At 50.6% G+C, this 14,027-nt stretch overlaps 1 protein-coding gene across 1 annotated transcript; it reads left to right on the top strand.

The window, feature by feature from the left end:
• Positions 1 to 7,045: 7,045 nt before the first annotated feature.
• Positions 7,046 to 13,779, top strand: LOC144742275 (cell surface glycoprotein MUC18-like). Its single transcript, XM_078624745.1, is given in 15 exon segments — positions 7,046 to 7,222; positions 7,307 to 7,538; positions 8,303 to 8,373; positions 8,453 to 8,540; positions 8,619 to 8,798; positions 9,599 to 9,693; positions 9,695 to 9,727; positions 10,842 to 10,980; positions 11,111 to 11,226; positions 11,526 to 11,667; positions 11,901 to 12,025; positions 12,115 to 12,256; positions 12,993 to 13,122; positions 13,528 to 13,639; positions 13,768 to 13,779. Coding segments are annotated over 15 exon segments (1,794 nt in total).
• The last annotated feature ends 248 nt before the right edge of the window (positions 13,780 to 14,027 follow it).

The raw sequence follows: 14,027 nt of genomic DNA, 5'->3' as shown, positions 1-14,027 counted from the left end.
CTTTGACCTCCTCAGCTACTGGAGACATGAGGAGGACGCCTACACGCTCCATCTTCATCCGGATCTTTCTCCTAAATCCTGGTTGTGGATCTGTGGAGTCTTATGTCCAATTAATCCTCGTTCGCCGACACTGAGACAAATCTGTCTGTGTGGGGGGTTAGGAAGCAGACACACAGAGACGACTTCTTCCTATGAAGCAGCTGCTCACATCTGTCCCGTCCATCCAGCAGCTGGGGTGTCACCCCCCCTCCACACACACACACATACATTTACAGTCTCCTCTCCACCTCAGTTTGGAATGTTGACTTTGCTCAAGTCGTCTGTGTGTGTGTGTGTGTGTTTGTGTGTCAGTCCTGGAGGGTGAAATGTGACCTGTGCTTTCTGTACGTCTGGACGTCGAAATGGAGCTCAGATCGTTGTCCTCTGGGAACAAAAGCAGATTCCATAGCTGGAGGTGACGACGACGTCAAGTCCTACAAGTCTTTGTTCGTTGTGTCCCGTGTCAAAGTGTCTGACATGTCTGCGTGTCTGACGTGTCTTCATGTCTGACGTGTCTTCGAGTGTGACTTTTCTTGAGAGTCCCAGTTCCTCACTGTGACTGGAGTCACAGTCAAATGGTGACAAATACAAAGTCTCCAGTGTTTCCAGGACAACGAGCGAAGCGGCGACGTGAACGTCCAAGTCTTCAGTCTGTTGTTGAGCGGTGTGGAGATGTTCTTCGATGGCGTCAGAGACCTGTTGTAAGAAGTCTGACGTGGAACCAGACGGACATAGACGCTTCAAAGACGTGTGTGTGTGTGTATGTGTGTCCATGTACTTATGAATATTCATGAGGATGTTTGGCTCGTGAGACGCCGTACATCTTAAAGAAAAATTATATTAACACCATGAGAGCGTCATGTTCAACAAGCAGCTTTGACGACGGTGATTGTCTCCAGAGGACAGCTGGAGGGGCGTGTCTCCTGGGACCAGCAGCAGAGAACAGACTGATGGACCAACTGGAGGAATGTTCACAGCTGCTTCCATCTGCTGTCGCAGTTTGTCTAGTTCACATGTACAGACCTTCATTCATCCATTCGTCCATGAACGTAGAGTAGACCCTGTCTTTGAGATGACACAGCGCTGGAATTCTTTCATGTATTAAAAGTCTTTTGTTCTTTGAGAAGAAGCTAAGGACTCACCGGTAGTCGTCTGACGAAACGTGATCTCCCTCTGCAGCTCCTGTCTGGAATCTGCCCCGTGGGGCCTTCTTCTCCTACAGCACTCCAGAGTCAAAGCTCCAGTTTCAGTGACAAACAATGAAACATGACTCAGTTATCCTCAAATATATGAAACCAACACAAACCTGAAACATGCAGCTGAATGAAAAAAACAAAGAAAAGATTGTTGGTTGATTGTTTCATTGGTGACTGGATTTTCACTTGCACGTCAAACAGCTTTGGTAGCACAAACTCTCTGTCCTGTCCTGAAGATTCACTCAGGAGGTGATGCTGCTTCAATCACTGTGACATCATCAGCAGGGACAGATGTGTTTTGTTGTCTGTTGGAGTTTTGGATGGGATCAGGGGCTATGGTTAGGGTGAGGTCTCAGGGGCGAGGTTTAGTGTCAGTGTTAGTGTTTAGAAGTCAGGGGCTCTGGACGAGCAGGTCTCATATGAACGAGAGCTTCATCCTCATCCTCACAGAGTCACATCTTTTATTATACTTTATTGTGACTCAGGCACAGGTGGAGGACCAGCAGCTAATGAGTGGGCCCAGAGCCCTGAATAAATGATGGCAACGCCTTCTTCTCACGGATCTGAGCGAATGACTGCAACAAACTGAGCTGAACGAGTTGGTGCACAGATACTGTAGGATGAGATCTGAGCCCCCTGCTGGGCCGGAGGTTCACGACGCCACAGGCTCCTACACCTCGAGCCATTCTGGCATCTGCCAGCCCAGCGGGGACCAGGCACGTGACGCTGAGGAAGCCCTCCGTGGTCTGTTAATGAGAACATGTGGGGGAGCGGGAAGAGGTAGCACAATGTCAGGGCTGGTGGACGTGAACCCCAGGTGCAAAAAGGGAAGCGAGGAAGAGGTACAGAGTCCATAAGGCAAGTACTTTGATCCAAATGGAGGTGGGGGGGTCACACACAAAAGGCTGCAGGATCAGGCAGAAAAATCCAATGTCAGAAAAACAATCCAGTCTGACACAAAGAAAACAAAGGTAACGTGAGCGAGCTGAGCAGACAGGAGACAATCTGACCGTGAAGGCCCAGTTGTTAAATACACCAGGAACACACAGGTGAAACAGATTGGTATTCGACTCATGTGGGGAAATGGACCAAGGATGGGAAGTACAACAACATGGAAAACAAGATCTTCAAAATAAAACAGGAAGTGTACAAGACAACAAAAACACAGTCTGACAGTTTACATGGTTCCATTGAGATTTGTACCAAGTACCAATGTCTGTGTGTTACTTGAGCTGACCCACCTGTTACCTGACCCAGCTGATACCTGACCCACCTGTTGTTACCTGACCCGACTCACCTGTTGTTACCTGACCCGACCCACCTGATACCTGACCCTGCATCTTTTTATGTGGACCGTTAAAGGTTGTCATGGTTGTGAACTGGTCTCAGACCATCTGGACATAGACGTTGTCCCTGAAAACTTCAATCGTGTGACAGAACGCCATGAATGCGCCGTCACGCCCCCTGGAATTCCTGTTTGACTTCCAGAGGTGAAGTTCTTTGTGGCGGTGATGGACATGACTCCGTCCAAAGCCCCTGAGATATTTGCTCTGGAGGTGAGGAAACGGATCCTGGTGTGAAAAGTAGCTTCACCTCAGAAAACTCTGAGCTGTTTGAAAGTTGGATGAACTTTCTGTGTCTGAGGTGGGATTTCTGCTCAGAAAAGCATTTTGAAACATCAGTGCATCCATGTTCTCATCCCTGTCTGCTCCACGGCTCCTTCAGCAGACTCAGTCTGCCAGAAGCGTTTCCACAGAGTATTTGATCAGCTCATGGTAATATTCGCTCGTGACTCCTGCAGCGTCCGACTATGAATCCATTCTTCACACCGAATTCTGGAGTTCTGCAGTGGAAAGTTCCACTGAAATTAACATGAAGAATTTGAAAAAGATGAACAAAAAACCTGCAGCCGCCAGGAGCCGCTAGGTGGCTCGATAGCGGCCACACGCATCATTTGGCTGCCAGAGCTGAGAGGATCTGTCGGTTCTTTATTCACTCCATCGGTCCGTCAGAGGATCGACTGAACAGGCTGCAGATGGTGTGTAGACGATCGATCGGCGTTGTGACATCAGACACACTGTTGTAAAGTTCTCGTCCGACATCAAATGCTCAGAATAGGCGTTAGCATGTAGCTCATTGATGCTAACGGACGCCGTCTTCTTCAGCGATGCTCTCGTTCTCTGTCCGTCTCAGCTCGTTGATCAAAGCTGCCGTGCTGGATCTTTGAACTTGACATTTCAAAGGGGATAAAGAGATACCCCAACCTCCCCACCCTATTCTGCCCCCTCCCAGCTGCTCTCCATCAACGTTCTCCCCAAAGGATTTTCTTCATGCGCTTGTGTGTTTTTCTATGTTTCATCTGTGACTTCAGTTGTCTTCTGTTCAATGTTCTCCAGAACGTTCTTATGTTCCATGTTCTCCAGAATGTTCTTCTGTTCCATGTTCTCCAGAAGCTGAATGAAACAAAGGCTGTGTGTGAAATCTCTCCCTGGGGGCGGAGGTTCTCTGTGATGTATTTCTGCAACTTTATAGTAAAGTAAAGTATAGTAAAGTTATAACTGTTATAATCTTTATGATTGGGATCATTTGTGCCCCCCACCCCCGGCAGTTGGAGCGACCAGCGGCTCCGACATCTCCGACAACGATAACGATTCCTGTCAATCTCATCACATTGACGGTTCTCTACGTTGATCGTCTTCATGTTTTTCTTCCTCTTCTTTACTTCTTTCCATCCCTGGGTTTCACTCGTTTGGACATGGCGAGGGGGTGATTTGGGACACAGACACAGACCTCCAACATCTTCTGTTCAGACAGGAAGCGAACACGTATGATCTTTGTCCTGAGTGAGAACCTGGAGTCCCTCAGTCCGCAGATGAAGTGACGAGCCGCTGCTGTGTCAGTGTGTGCGCGCGTGTGTGTGTATGTGTGTGTGTTTTGACGTCAGCTGCAGGAGTTTGTTGTGCAAACACTCGTGTGGACGTGTGAGATGTGAAGGTGAATGCGTGCTGAGATGTTTACAGGCAACACGTTCACAGACAAACGCAAACGTCTACTTGTTGTTTTGAAAGACAACCTGGAAAACACACACACACACACACACACACACCTCCTGCAGCGGACACACCCCCTCGTTCATCCACCATGGGAGTGAAACTCCTGATCCTTCAGACCTGTACTCAGTCATTCTGAAACTTCTGGAACATTGAATAACTTTGGTCTTTCATCTTGTCTCTGTCTTGAGGATCAGACTGAAGTTCTGAGCTACTCAGGTCTTCACTGGGCCAAAGCTGCTTTCGTTGGCACCTGGTCAGCAGCCGTCAGAGATAGGGAGCAGGTGATGAGCGCTGAGGATAAGAAGTTCTTTGTTGGAGCGTGGTCGCGAGCCGCCGCGCTGTCGTCACTTGACCTGCTCGCTCTGACCAGAAGGTCTCGTCTGTCATGCTCCTTCATCGGACGTAGAAGAACCGCCCAAGCGGGGGTCTGATGCCTGCAGACGTTAAAACACAGGAGGAGCTGTCAAACATCAGGAGCTGTTGTCGAGGGCGTGGCCACGAGGAACCGGACCTGCTCGAAGTTCATGGTGTCTCAGACACACGACGCTGGTTTCCTGATAGGAACGCTTCCATCTCCACGAGAGTCGGTTGGTGAATATGGGGAGATGCACTGACGTCCTCAGGAGACGTCCTCCGTCCGATTCGGTTTGGTCTGAAGCTGGAGGACCGGTGTTGACTGTGTTGACCTTTAATTACGGCGTCAGGTCTGGAGGGGGCGAATTGACTAGAAGAACAAGCTGCAGAACATCAGATACAAGCATGAATAAAACATGTTTGTTGCTCCTTTAATGACGTCTCACCCACAGGGTGAAACGATGAAAGATTAATGCGGCCGTGCACCAAGTTTCCACGCAGCAGGAGTTCATCTGAAATTCTTCTTTTACATTTTACATCAAGTCGTGTTGCAGCTTCACGTTCTTCTCAGACGTTCACGCAGTCGTTTCACTGCAGGAAACATCCCAAACTGGCCGGGATAGGCCCCGCCCCTCCGGAGCCTTACGTTAGTGAAGAACCCAGGCACTCCAGAGCAATATACTCCTTCAGAAGGTCACACAGTGTGAGGTCGTGACCCCGAGACGTTCCTCAGGAGCAGAGAAGACGTCCAGGCCACGCCTGTACCGCGCATGTGTGGATGTGTGTCTGTCCTCTTTGATGTCAGGCAGCGCACAGTGACCACCCCCCAACACGCACACACAGATCCACACACACACACACACACAGACACACACACACACACACACACTCACACTCACTGGTCTTCACACTCCAGCTCTTTCCACCTCATCCTCGGAGGACGCCTGTCAGTTGAAACACTTCACACGTTCACTGGCTGGAGACGTTTGAACAGGGAAGATGTTCTTCGTGTTCCTGAGAAGGAACAGGGACAGGTTGCTGAAGGAACTCTCCAGGGATGAAGAAGGTTCCATCTCATCAGCTCTCAGCTGCAGGAGCTCCGATCAGGGGTCAAGTCAAGTAGCTTCGTAGTCACGCTGGAACCGAGTCAAGAAAAAGAGGTCTGACTGACCGAACTGCTTCCGACAAATGTGATTGGTAAAAGGAAGACCCCGTCCCCTTGTGGGTCTGTTCCTCTGATTGGTCGCAGATAGATCTGTCCTCAAGAAGCTCAGAGATTCACATTCAGTGTTTGAACACGACTGTTTTCTGTGCATTTATTAATATAGAGCTGATGGAGCTCATTTATCTCTCGCTCACACACACACATACACACACACACACACACACACACACCCCTCATTTCATGGTTGAAGCAGCAGGAGAAGAATTCGGTCATTTCAGAGGTGATTGGACTCTTATCAGCGACAGACGAGGTCAAAAGGTCCCGAACCCACAGCTGTCGGGGGGGTTCATTCGTTCACGTTTGTGTGTGTGTGATACAGTAAATATCTGCATGACGGATGAGGGCGTGTGTGCAGACATCATTATGGAGCACGCACACGCACACACACACGCACACGTCCAGGCACCAAAGAGTCAGCACAGATAAAACCCCGGGGGCTTCGGAGCCAAATCTGCCCCCAATGCTAATCGGATTAGTGAAAAGTTTGTAGCACGAACCCACACAGACGCACACACACACGCACACACACAATGTTTTTCTCTTCACTGTTATCAGATTTTTCTCCTCAAAGCTGCTGAGATCAGTTAAACTGTCAACAATGTGTGTGTGTGTGTCAGAGGAGGGATCACCCAGGTGGGGGAACAATGGCGCGCCCGTTGTCTTAAAAGGAATAGTTGGCTGAGCTCAGGCTTGTGTGGGTGTGTGTGTGTGTGCTGTGTGGGTGCCGGGGGGTAGCGGTCATTCAGTTGTCTGAATGGGGGCAGCAGGGCGGCGAGTGGTCTCATAAAGCTCTTTTCGTGCTTGTCTGTTTAAACACTCGTGTGGTCCAAGTTTTACCTTAAGATTTGTCTAAAAACAAACATTTTCACAGGAGAGTCAGTCGAACACGATGACAGGAACATGTTGATCCTGTTGTTTGTTTGTGTTTATTTCCCAGCTGTGTCTATTTATCTAATTTGTGGGACCCGCTTCTTCCACCATCTTTGACTCAGACACAGACACACATACACACACACACACCATCAAAGCTGCCAAGTCAGTCTGGCCTGGTCTGCCTGCGGCTACATGTCGCTCTGCAGCTGAACACAGATTTTTCTTCTGCGAACGGGGCAGATTGTCGATGAGGGCGGAGCCTCGGTTGAGTACCGAACAGAACATGTGAGCCTTAAAAGGAGATGATGAGTCTGCTCCCCAGTCTCATGTGTGTGTGTGTGTGTTCAGTGTGGGCGGGGGTGGAGCTGACAGTGCCCGGCAGCGTGGAGGTCTACCTGGGCGACTCAGCTCAAATCTCCTGCCAGTACAGTTTCACTGAAGCCACAGTCGAGCCGAGTTTCCTCATGATCCAGTGGTTTGTGGTGAGTGACCCCCCCGACCCCTCCCACTGTCCCACCACTGACCCCACTAACCCCCCCCTGTGTGTATTGTGTGCCGTCCCTCAGAGAGCCATCGGTGGGGGCAGCTCTCGGGTGCGGATCTTCTACGGTGATCACAGCTCCACGTTGGTGGACAAGGACACAAACTATACCGGACGCATCCAGGTGACCCTGGACCAGCATGGAACATCTCTCTCCATTCAGGGTGTCCAGCTCTCCGACGAGAGGGAGTTCTTCTGCCAGGTGAACGGTCTGTCGGCTGGAACCGCTGAGGGCAAAACTCAGCTGCGAGTGTTTGGTAAGATGCAGATGTGAACTTCTGTCACACCCCGACGTGGTCCTCAGACACCCCCCCTGACATGGTTCTCAGATAAACCTGACGTGGTCACAAGGAAATTCAAGTGCCCTCCAGTCGGTGCATAAAAGAAACATTAAAACGGCAACAACAAACAAAGACAACACATCAAATTACTTTGATTTGCAAATTGATTTGAAGTCCACGAAATCGCCTGTGATAATGTGTACGGCGTTTTGCTGCCAGTCGATGTTACTATGCAACAGTCCGAGGGCCCAGCTAGCATTAGCATGTGTAGAATGTAAACAACCGTTAGCATGATGTAGATTGTTGATGTAGAAAAATCAGCAGAAATCAGTGAAAACGAGCAGGACGTACTTAGCACACAAAAAAAACAAATCACTGAAGGTCAGAACGTTGAGCCGCTGCGACTGCGCGCTGCGACTGCGCGCTGCGACTGCGCGCTGCGACTGCGCGCTGCGACTGCGCGCTGCGACTGCGCGCTGCGACTGCGCGCTGCGACTGCGCGCTGCGACTGCGCGCTGCGACTGCGCGCTGCGACTGCGCGCTGCGACTGCGCGCTGCGACTGCGTGCGCTGCCATCGTCCAGTCCATCTCTCTCTCTCTCTCTCTCTCTCTCTCTCTCTCTCTTACCATCTACCACGTCTACCACGTTGCACATGTGGTACAACGTGTACATGTACATGTAAATACATCTAACTCTGACGTGGTCTTTAGACACGCTGGTGATCCTCTTTGTTTCCCAGCTCCTCCAGAAGCTCCGGTGATCGAAGTGGTCCAAGAGGGAACATCTGTGACCAGGGAAAAACCGTCAAAGGTCAGTGGACGTCTGTTGGCCGTCAGGTGGTCTACAACATGGCTACCACTGTGTGACCGACACGTCCATGTGCCTCCAGGTGGCATCGTGTGAGACTCGGAATGGGTTCCCCAAACCTAACATCACCTGGTACCGGAACCAGGTGCCACTGACACCTGCTACGGAACGTGAGTGGACTAAGGGTCTCCGTTTGTTGGCTTTGATTGTCCCCCTGGTCCTGAGGTCTTCTTCTTCTGACCGTACAGGTGTGAATGTGTTGACCCTGGTGACTCGGGATTCACGTGACTTCTACTCGGTCCAGAGCACACTGGAGTACAGGGTGCAGAGGGAGGACAAGGACGCTCATTTCTCCTGTGAGGTGACCTTCTCGGTCCCGGGGGCCGTGAGGACGGCGGAGTCAAGCAGCATCAACATCACTGTTCACTGTAAGTTCACGTCTAACCGCCACTGACACAGAGATGATTAGTGATGATCAATAACAAGTCAATAACAAATCAGTATCCCATCAATAAGGATCAATAACCTATAGACAGGTAGGTAGCCTTTATTGTCATTATACAAACAAATGTACAACGAGATTCAATCATCTCCTTCAGTGTAACAAAAGAGAAAATAAAAACATAGAAAGAAAAATATAATATAATATATAAATACATAAAGAATGTGTGTGTGCATGTGTGTGTAATCTAGGATATAAAGAAGGTATATGTACAATATAAAAATAAGAATCAGATATATATTAACAAGTATTGCACAGACTTCTGGGCCATAAATGCAGTTGTACAGTGGTGTGTATGGAGGTATGGGGGGTCGGGGGGGTCAGGGGGAGTTGGACTGAGCATTAAGAGCCTTGATGGCTTTTGGGGAAAAAAATTGTTCTGTTCTATTAGTCCTGGCTCTGATTAACCTGTAGCGCATCCCTGAGGGCAGCAGGTCCAACAGGTCCTTGATGATGTTTAGTGCTCTTAGTGCGTGGTGTAAATGGCTGTCAGGGAGGGAGAGGGCGCAGCCTCAACTACCCTCCGCAACCTCTCCCTGTCTGCTGTAGTTCAGTTCCCATACCAGACTGTGATCCAGTATGTGAGCAGACTGTCAACAGATAGAACGTCAGCAGCAGGGTGACCGATCATAACCGATGAATAATCCATCAATAGCCCAACAACCATCAATAAATGCTTGGCTCGGACCCACCGTCAGCCGCAATATTTCTGTGTGTGTGTGTCAGACCCCCCCACTATGGTGGAGCTGTGGAAACAGTCTCCTCAGGGCCTTGTCCGAGAGGGGGACACCGTGGAGCTGCGTTGCCAAGGAGATGGAAACCCCCCCCCCAACTTTCATCTTCACCAGAGAACAAGTAAGAACGACAGAACGGAGGAGACAAGGACGAGACACTTGGGAGACACGTAGGACACACACAGGGGACATGTAGGAGGCACATAGGAGACACGCAGGAGAAACACAAGAAACATGTAGGAGATACGGAGGAGACAAGGATGAGACACATGTAGGAAACATGCAGGGGACACGCAGGGGACATGTTAGGAGGCACGTAGGAGACACGCAGGAGAAACACAGGAAACATGTAGGAGATACGGAGGAGACAAGGATGAGACACATGTAGGAAACATGCAGGGGACACGCAGGGGACATGTTAGGAGGCACGTAGGAGACACGCAGGAGAAACACAGGAAACATGTAGGAGATACGGAGACAAGGATGAGACACATGTAGGACACATGCAGGGGACATGTTAGGAGGCACGTAGGAGACACGCAGGAGAAACACAGGAAACATGTAGGGGATACGGAGGAGACAAGGATGAGACACATGGGAGACATGTAGGACACATGCAGGGGACATGTTAGGAGGCACGTAGGAGACACGCAGGAGAAACACAGGAAACATGTAGGAGATACGGAGACAAGGATGAGACACATGTAGGACACATGCAGGGGACATGTTAGGAGGCACGTAGGAGACACGCAGGAGAAACACAGGAAACATGTAGGGGATACGGAGGAGACAAGGATGAGACAAGGATGAGACACATGGGAGACATGTAGGACACATGCAGGGGACACGTAGGAGACATGTGGGGGACCTGTAGGAGACATGTAGGACACATGCAGGGGACATATAGGAGACACGGAGGAGAAACACAGGAAACATGTAGGAGATACAATGTCTCCTACATTTGTTAACATATGCTAACATCTGCTAACAGCTAACATTACCTAACATATGCTAACAGCTAGTATCTGCTAACATTAGCTGACATATGCTAATATCTGTGTACATCTAACGTGTGCTAACTAGATGACAGCTGTCCACAGCGTTACGTTTCTGTAGAAAACCTTCTGGATGTTCTTTAAGGTTCCATGGTTGTGTGGAACCATCATGGTTGAGTTCAGAGGTTCTCCGTTCATCCTCTGGCGAGTGTGAACCCGAAGGTGTCATCGTCCTTGCAGGAGCCGGACGTTGCGTTGGAGAGCAGCGACGACGTGCTGACCCTGTCAGCGGTGTCCCGGAGCGACAGCGGCATGTACCAGTGTCGTCCCACCCAACATGTCCCAGAGGTCAAAGGGGAAATGCAGCTCACAGTGCACTGTGAGGAACACGCACTTCTATGCTCTTTCTTTATGGAAACAGATGCTTGACAAAGGACCAAATTCGCTCATCTTTGTCCTCAAAGCGATATGATGTTTGTGTGACGTCCTCAAACGTCTCGCTCTTTCAGACTTGGACTCAGCCGTCATGGTTCCCAAAGACTCAGAGGTCATGTTCAGAGGTGAAGACTTGGTGGCTACGTGCAATGCGCTGTCCTCCCTGAAGACCTCCACCCTCTGGTTCAAGGTACGTCGGCAGCGACGGGTGCTGCTGCTGCTGTTCAAGTTCCGTTTATCGCCACACGGCTAGACCAGTGGGATTGTTTCACGGTGCAGAAACACAACACAAAGACACTCTTACACTCCACAGAAGAAAAAAAAAAACCACTAACATGACGTCACATTTGGGATATAACACACACATCACAGCCAGGACCAATACAAGAGATTTAAGAGTCCCAGTACGCCGGCGTCCGGGGACACCGGAGTGGACGACCCCCCCTCAGCCCACTGAGTGCGTGTGTGTGTGTGTGTGTGTGTGTTCAGGACGGCCGTCGGGTGGGGGAGGGGCATACCTTACACCTGCGGGACGCCACCTATGAGACAACAGGCGAGTACGTGTGTGACGTTACTGTCCCATCACTGCCGTCTCTGAGGACAAACGGCTCCATTCACATCGTTGTCCAGGGTGAGTGAAGACTGATCGATTCATTGATCGATCCGTTGATTGATTGACTGATCGATTGATCGACTGATTGATTGAACGACTGATCAACTGATTGATTGATCGATTGATTGACTGATTGATGGGTTGATGGAGGAAAACCTCTGATCGTTTTTATGTCGTGTGTGTGTGTGTGTGTGTGTGTGTGTGTGTGTGTGTGTGTGCGGACTTGTTTGTGTGTGTGTGTGTGTGGACAGGTCCTCCCCAGGTGTTGGGGGCGGAGCAGCAGCTGGAGGCGGCAGCAGGTCGAACCGTGAACCTGAGCTGTGAAGCTCTCGGCCGTCCAGCCCCCGTCATCTCCTGGAACATCGAGGGCAGCCAGGTGGGACGCGGGCAACTGACCCTGTGACCTTGTGAACACCGGGCTTCTCTATTGTATTCACCGTTTCCTTGGTGTGTGTGTGTGTGCAGACATGGTACGAGGTGATGAGTCAGGCCAACGATCAGATGACCCTCAGTGTGGTGGCGGTCAGCATTAGCGCCGACATCAGCGCACGCTGCAACGCCTCTAACGTCCTAGGATCCGACAGCAGAACCTTCAGGGTCACAGCCGGTGAGACACTGCAGAGGCAGCATGTCCCCCCCATATCCTCCAGAGAAGTTCCCCCCGTGTCCTCCAGTGACGTCGCCCCGTGTCCTCCAGAGGCGTCCCTGTGTGTCCTCCAGAGACGTCCCTGTGTGTCCTCCAGTGACGTCCCTGTGTGTCCTCCAGTGACGTCCCTGTGTGTCCTCCAGTGACGTCCCCCAGTGACGTCCCGGTGTGTCCTCCAGTGACGTCCCGGTGTGTCCCCCAGTGACGTCCTCCTGTGTGTCCTCCAGTGACATCCTGGTGTGTCCTCCAGAGACGTCCCTGTGTGTCCTCCAGAGACGTCCCTGTGTGTCCTCCAGAGACGTCCCTGTGTGTTCTCTAGAGACGTCCCTGTGTGTCCCTCCAGTGACGTCAGAGGTTGATACAGTTGCTGTCTGATCTGATCTGATCAACAACCTGTTGTTTTCGTCACAGTTGCAGTGGTGACCTCCAGTGCCCCCTTCTCACCTGGTAAGATACAGTACACGCACATACACACAGTACACACACATATATGTACAAACAATACACACACACACTCGTTATTCAGTTCAGCTAAATTTTCTTTGTTCAGTCCAACGTCAATCACAATTACAGTTATCAGGATGGACGTTACAGTCTGTACAATACCACACCCTCTGACCTTTGACCCTCAGTCAGGGCAGAATGGGTTGTTATTTTGTGTGTGTGTGTGTGTGTGTGTGTGTGTGTGTGTGAGCAGCAGAGGGCAGTGGACTGGTCATCATCGGGATCGTCCTCTGTCTCCTGCTTCTCGCTGTCCTCGGCAGCGTCCTCTACTTCCTGCACAAGAAGGGAAAGGTTCTGTGTGGACGCTCAGCGAAGGAGGAGATGTGAGGACAATTTCCACTGCTGTCTCCACTGTCTCCAGTACTGTCTCTACTCTCGTCTCCAGTACTGTCCCCTATGTCCACTGCTGTCTCTACTGTCTCTCATGTCCACTGTTGTCTCCAGTGCTGTCTTATGTCCCCTGCTGTCTCTTATGTCCTATTCTGTCCCCACTGCTGTCTCTTATGTCCACTGCTGTCTGCAGAGCTGTCTCTACTGTCTTTACTCTTGTCTCCGGTGCTGTCCTTTATGTCCACTGCTGTCTCTGTCTTCACTACTGTCTCTTATGTCCACTGCTGTCTCTGGTGCTGTCTTATGTCTCTTCTGTCTCCCGTGCTGTCTCTGTGTCTCTATGTCCAGAGTGTCCCGTTGTCTCGTACCTCAGCGTCTGTCCATCTGTTCGTCTTCAGCACCAAAGAGAAAACCACCAAAAACGACATCGTCGTGGAGATGAAGACAAAGACCGAAGATGCCGTCCTGCTGAAATCCGTCAATGGGGGGAAAAGGGGCCTTAGCGACCAGGTACGGTGACATCACGTTCAGCCGCACACAGCTACCGTCACACAAAGAGACAACGGCGCTTCACTTGTTTCCTCATGTCCACATCTGATTGGTGAATGCTGCTGATTCCCCGACCCCTGCCCCACCAGGAAAGCCCCTGATAGAGCTGCAGTGCCGCAACCACCTGGTCATCAGCATGTGAAGGAACGACGCAGGCTGTGACCAGACATTCCCCCATGATGCTTTGCAGTATTCTGTCCAGGCACACACACACACACACAATTTCCAGTTCCTGCATTCAGCTCCCGTGTTCGATGCTCCATCTGTATGATTGTTATTTAAGGTTTTCATGTCGTAGCTGAGTTTGATTCCGTTCTTCAGAACACGACCAGTTTGTTTTTCTCCTAGA

This window comes from Lampetra planeri, unplaced genomic scaffold, assembly GCF_965212315.1.
Source record: "Lampetra planeri unplaced genomic scaffold, kcLamPlan1.2.h2 scaffold_954, whole genome shotgun sequence".
Taxonomy (NCBI): Eukaryota; Metazoa; Chordata; class Hyperoartia; order Petromyzontiformes; family Petromyzontidae; genus Lampetra; species Lampetra planeri.
The sequence above is the reverse complement of the archived record's forward strand: the minus strand, read 5'-3'. Positions and strand labels throughout refer to the sequence as shown.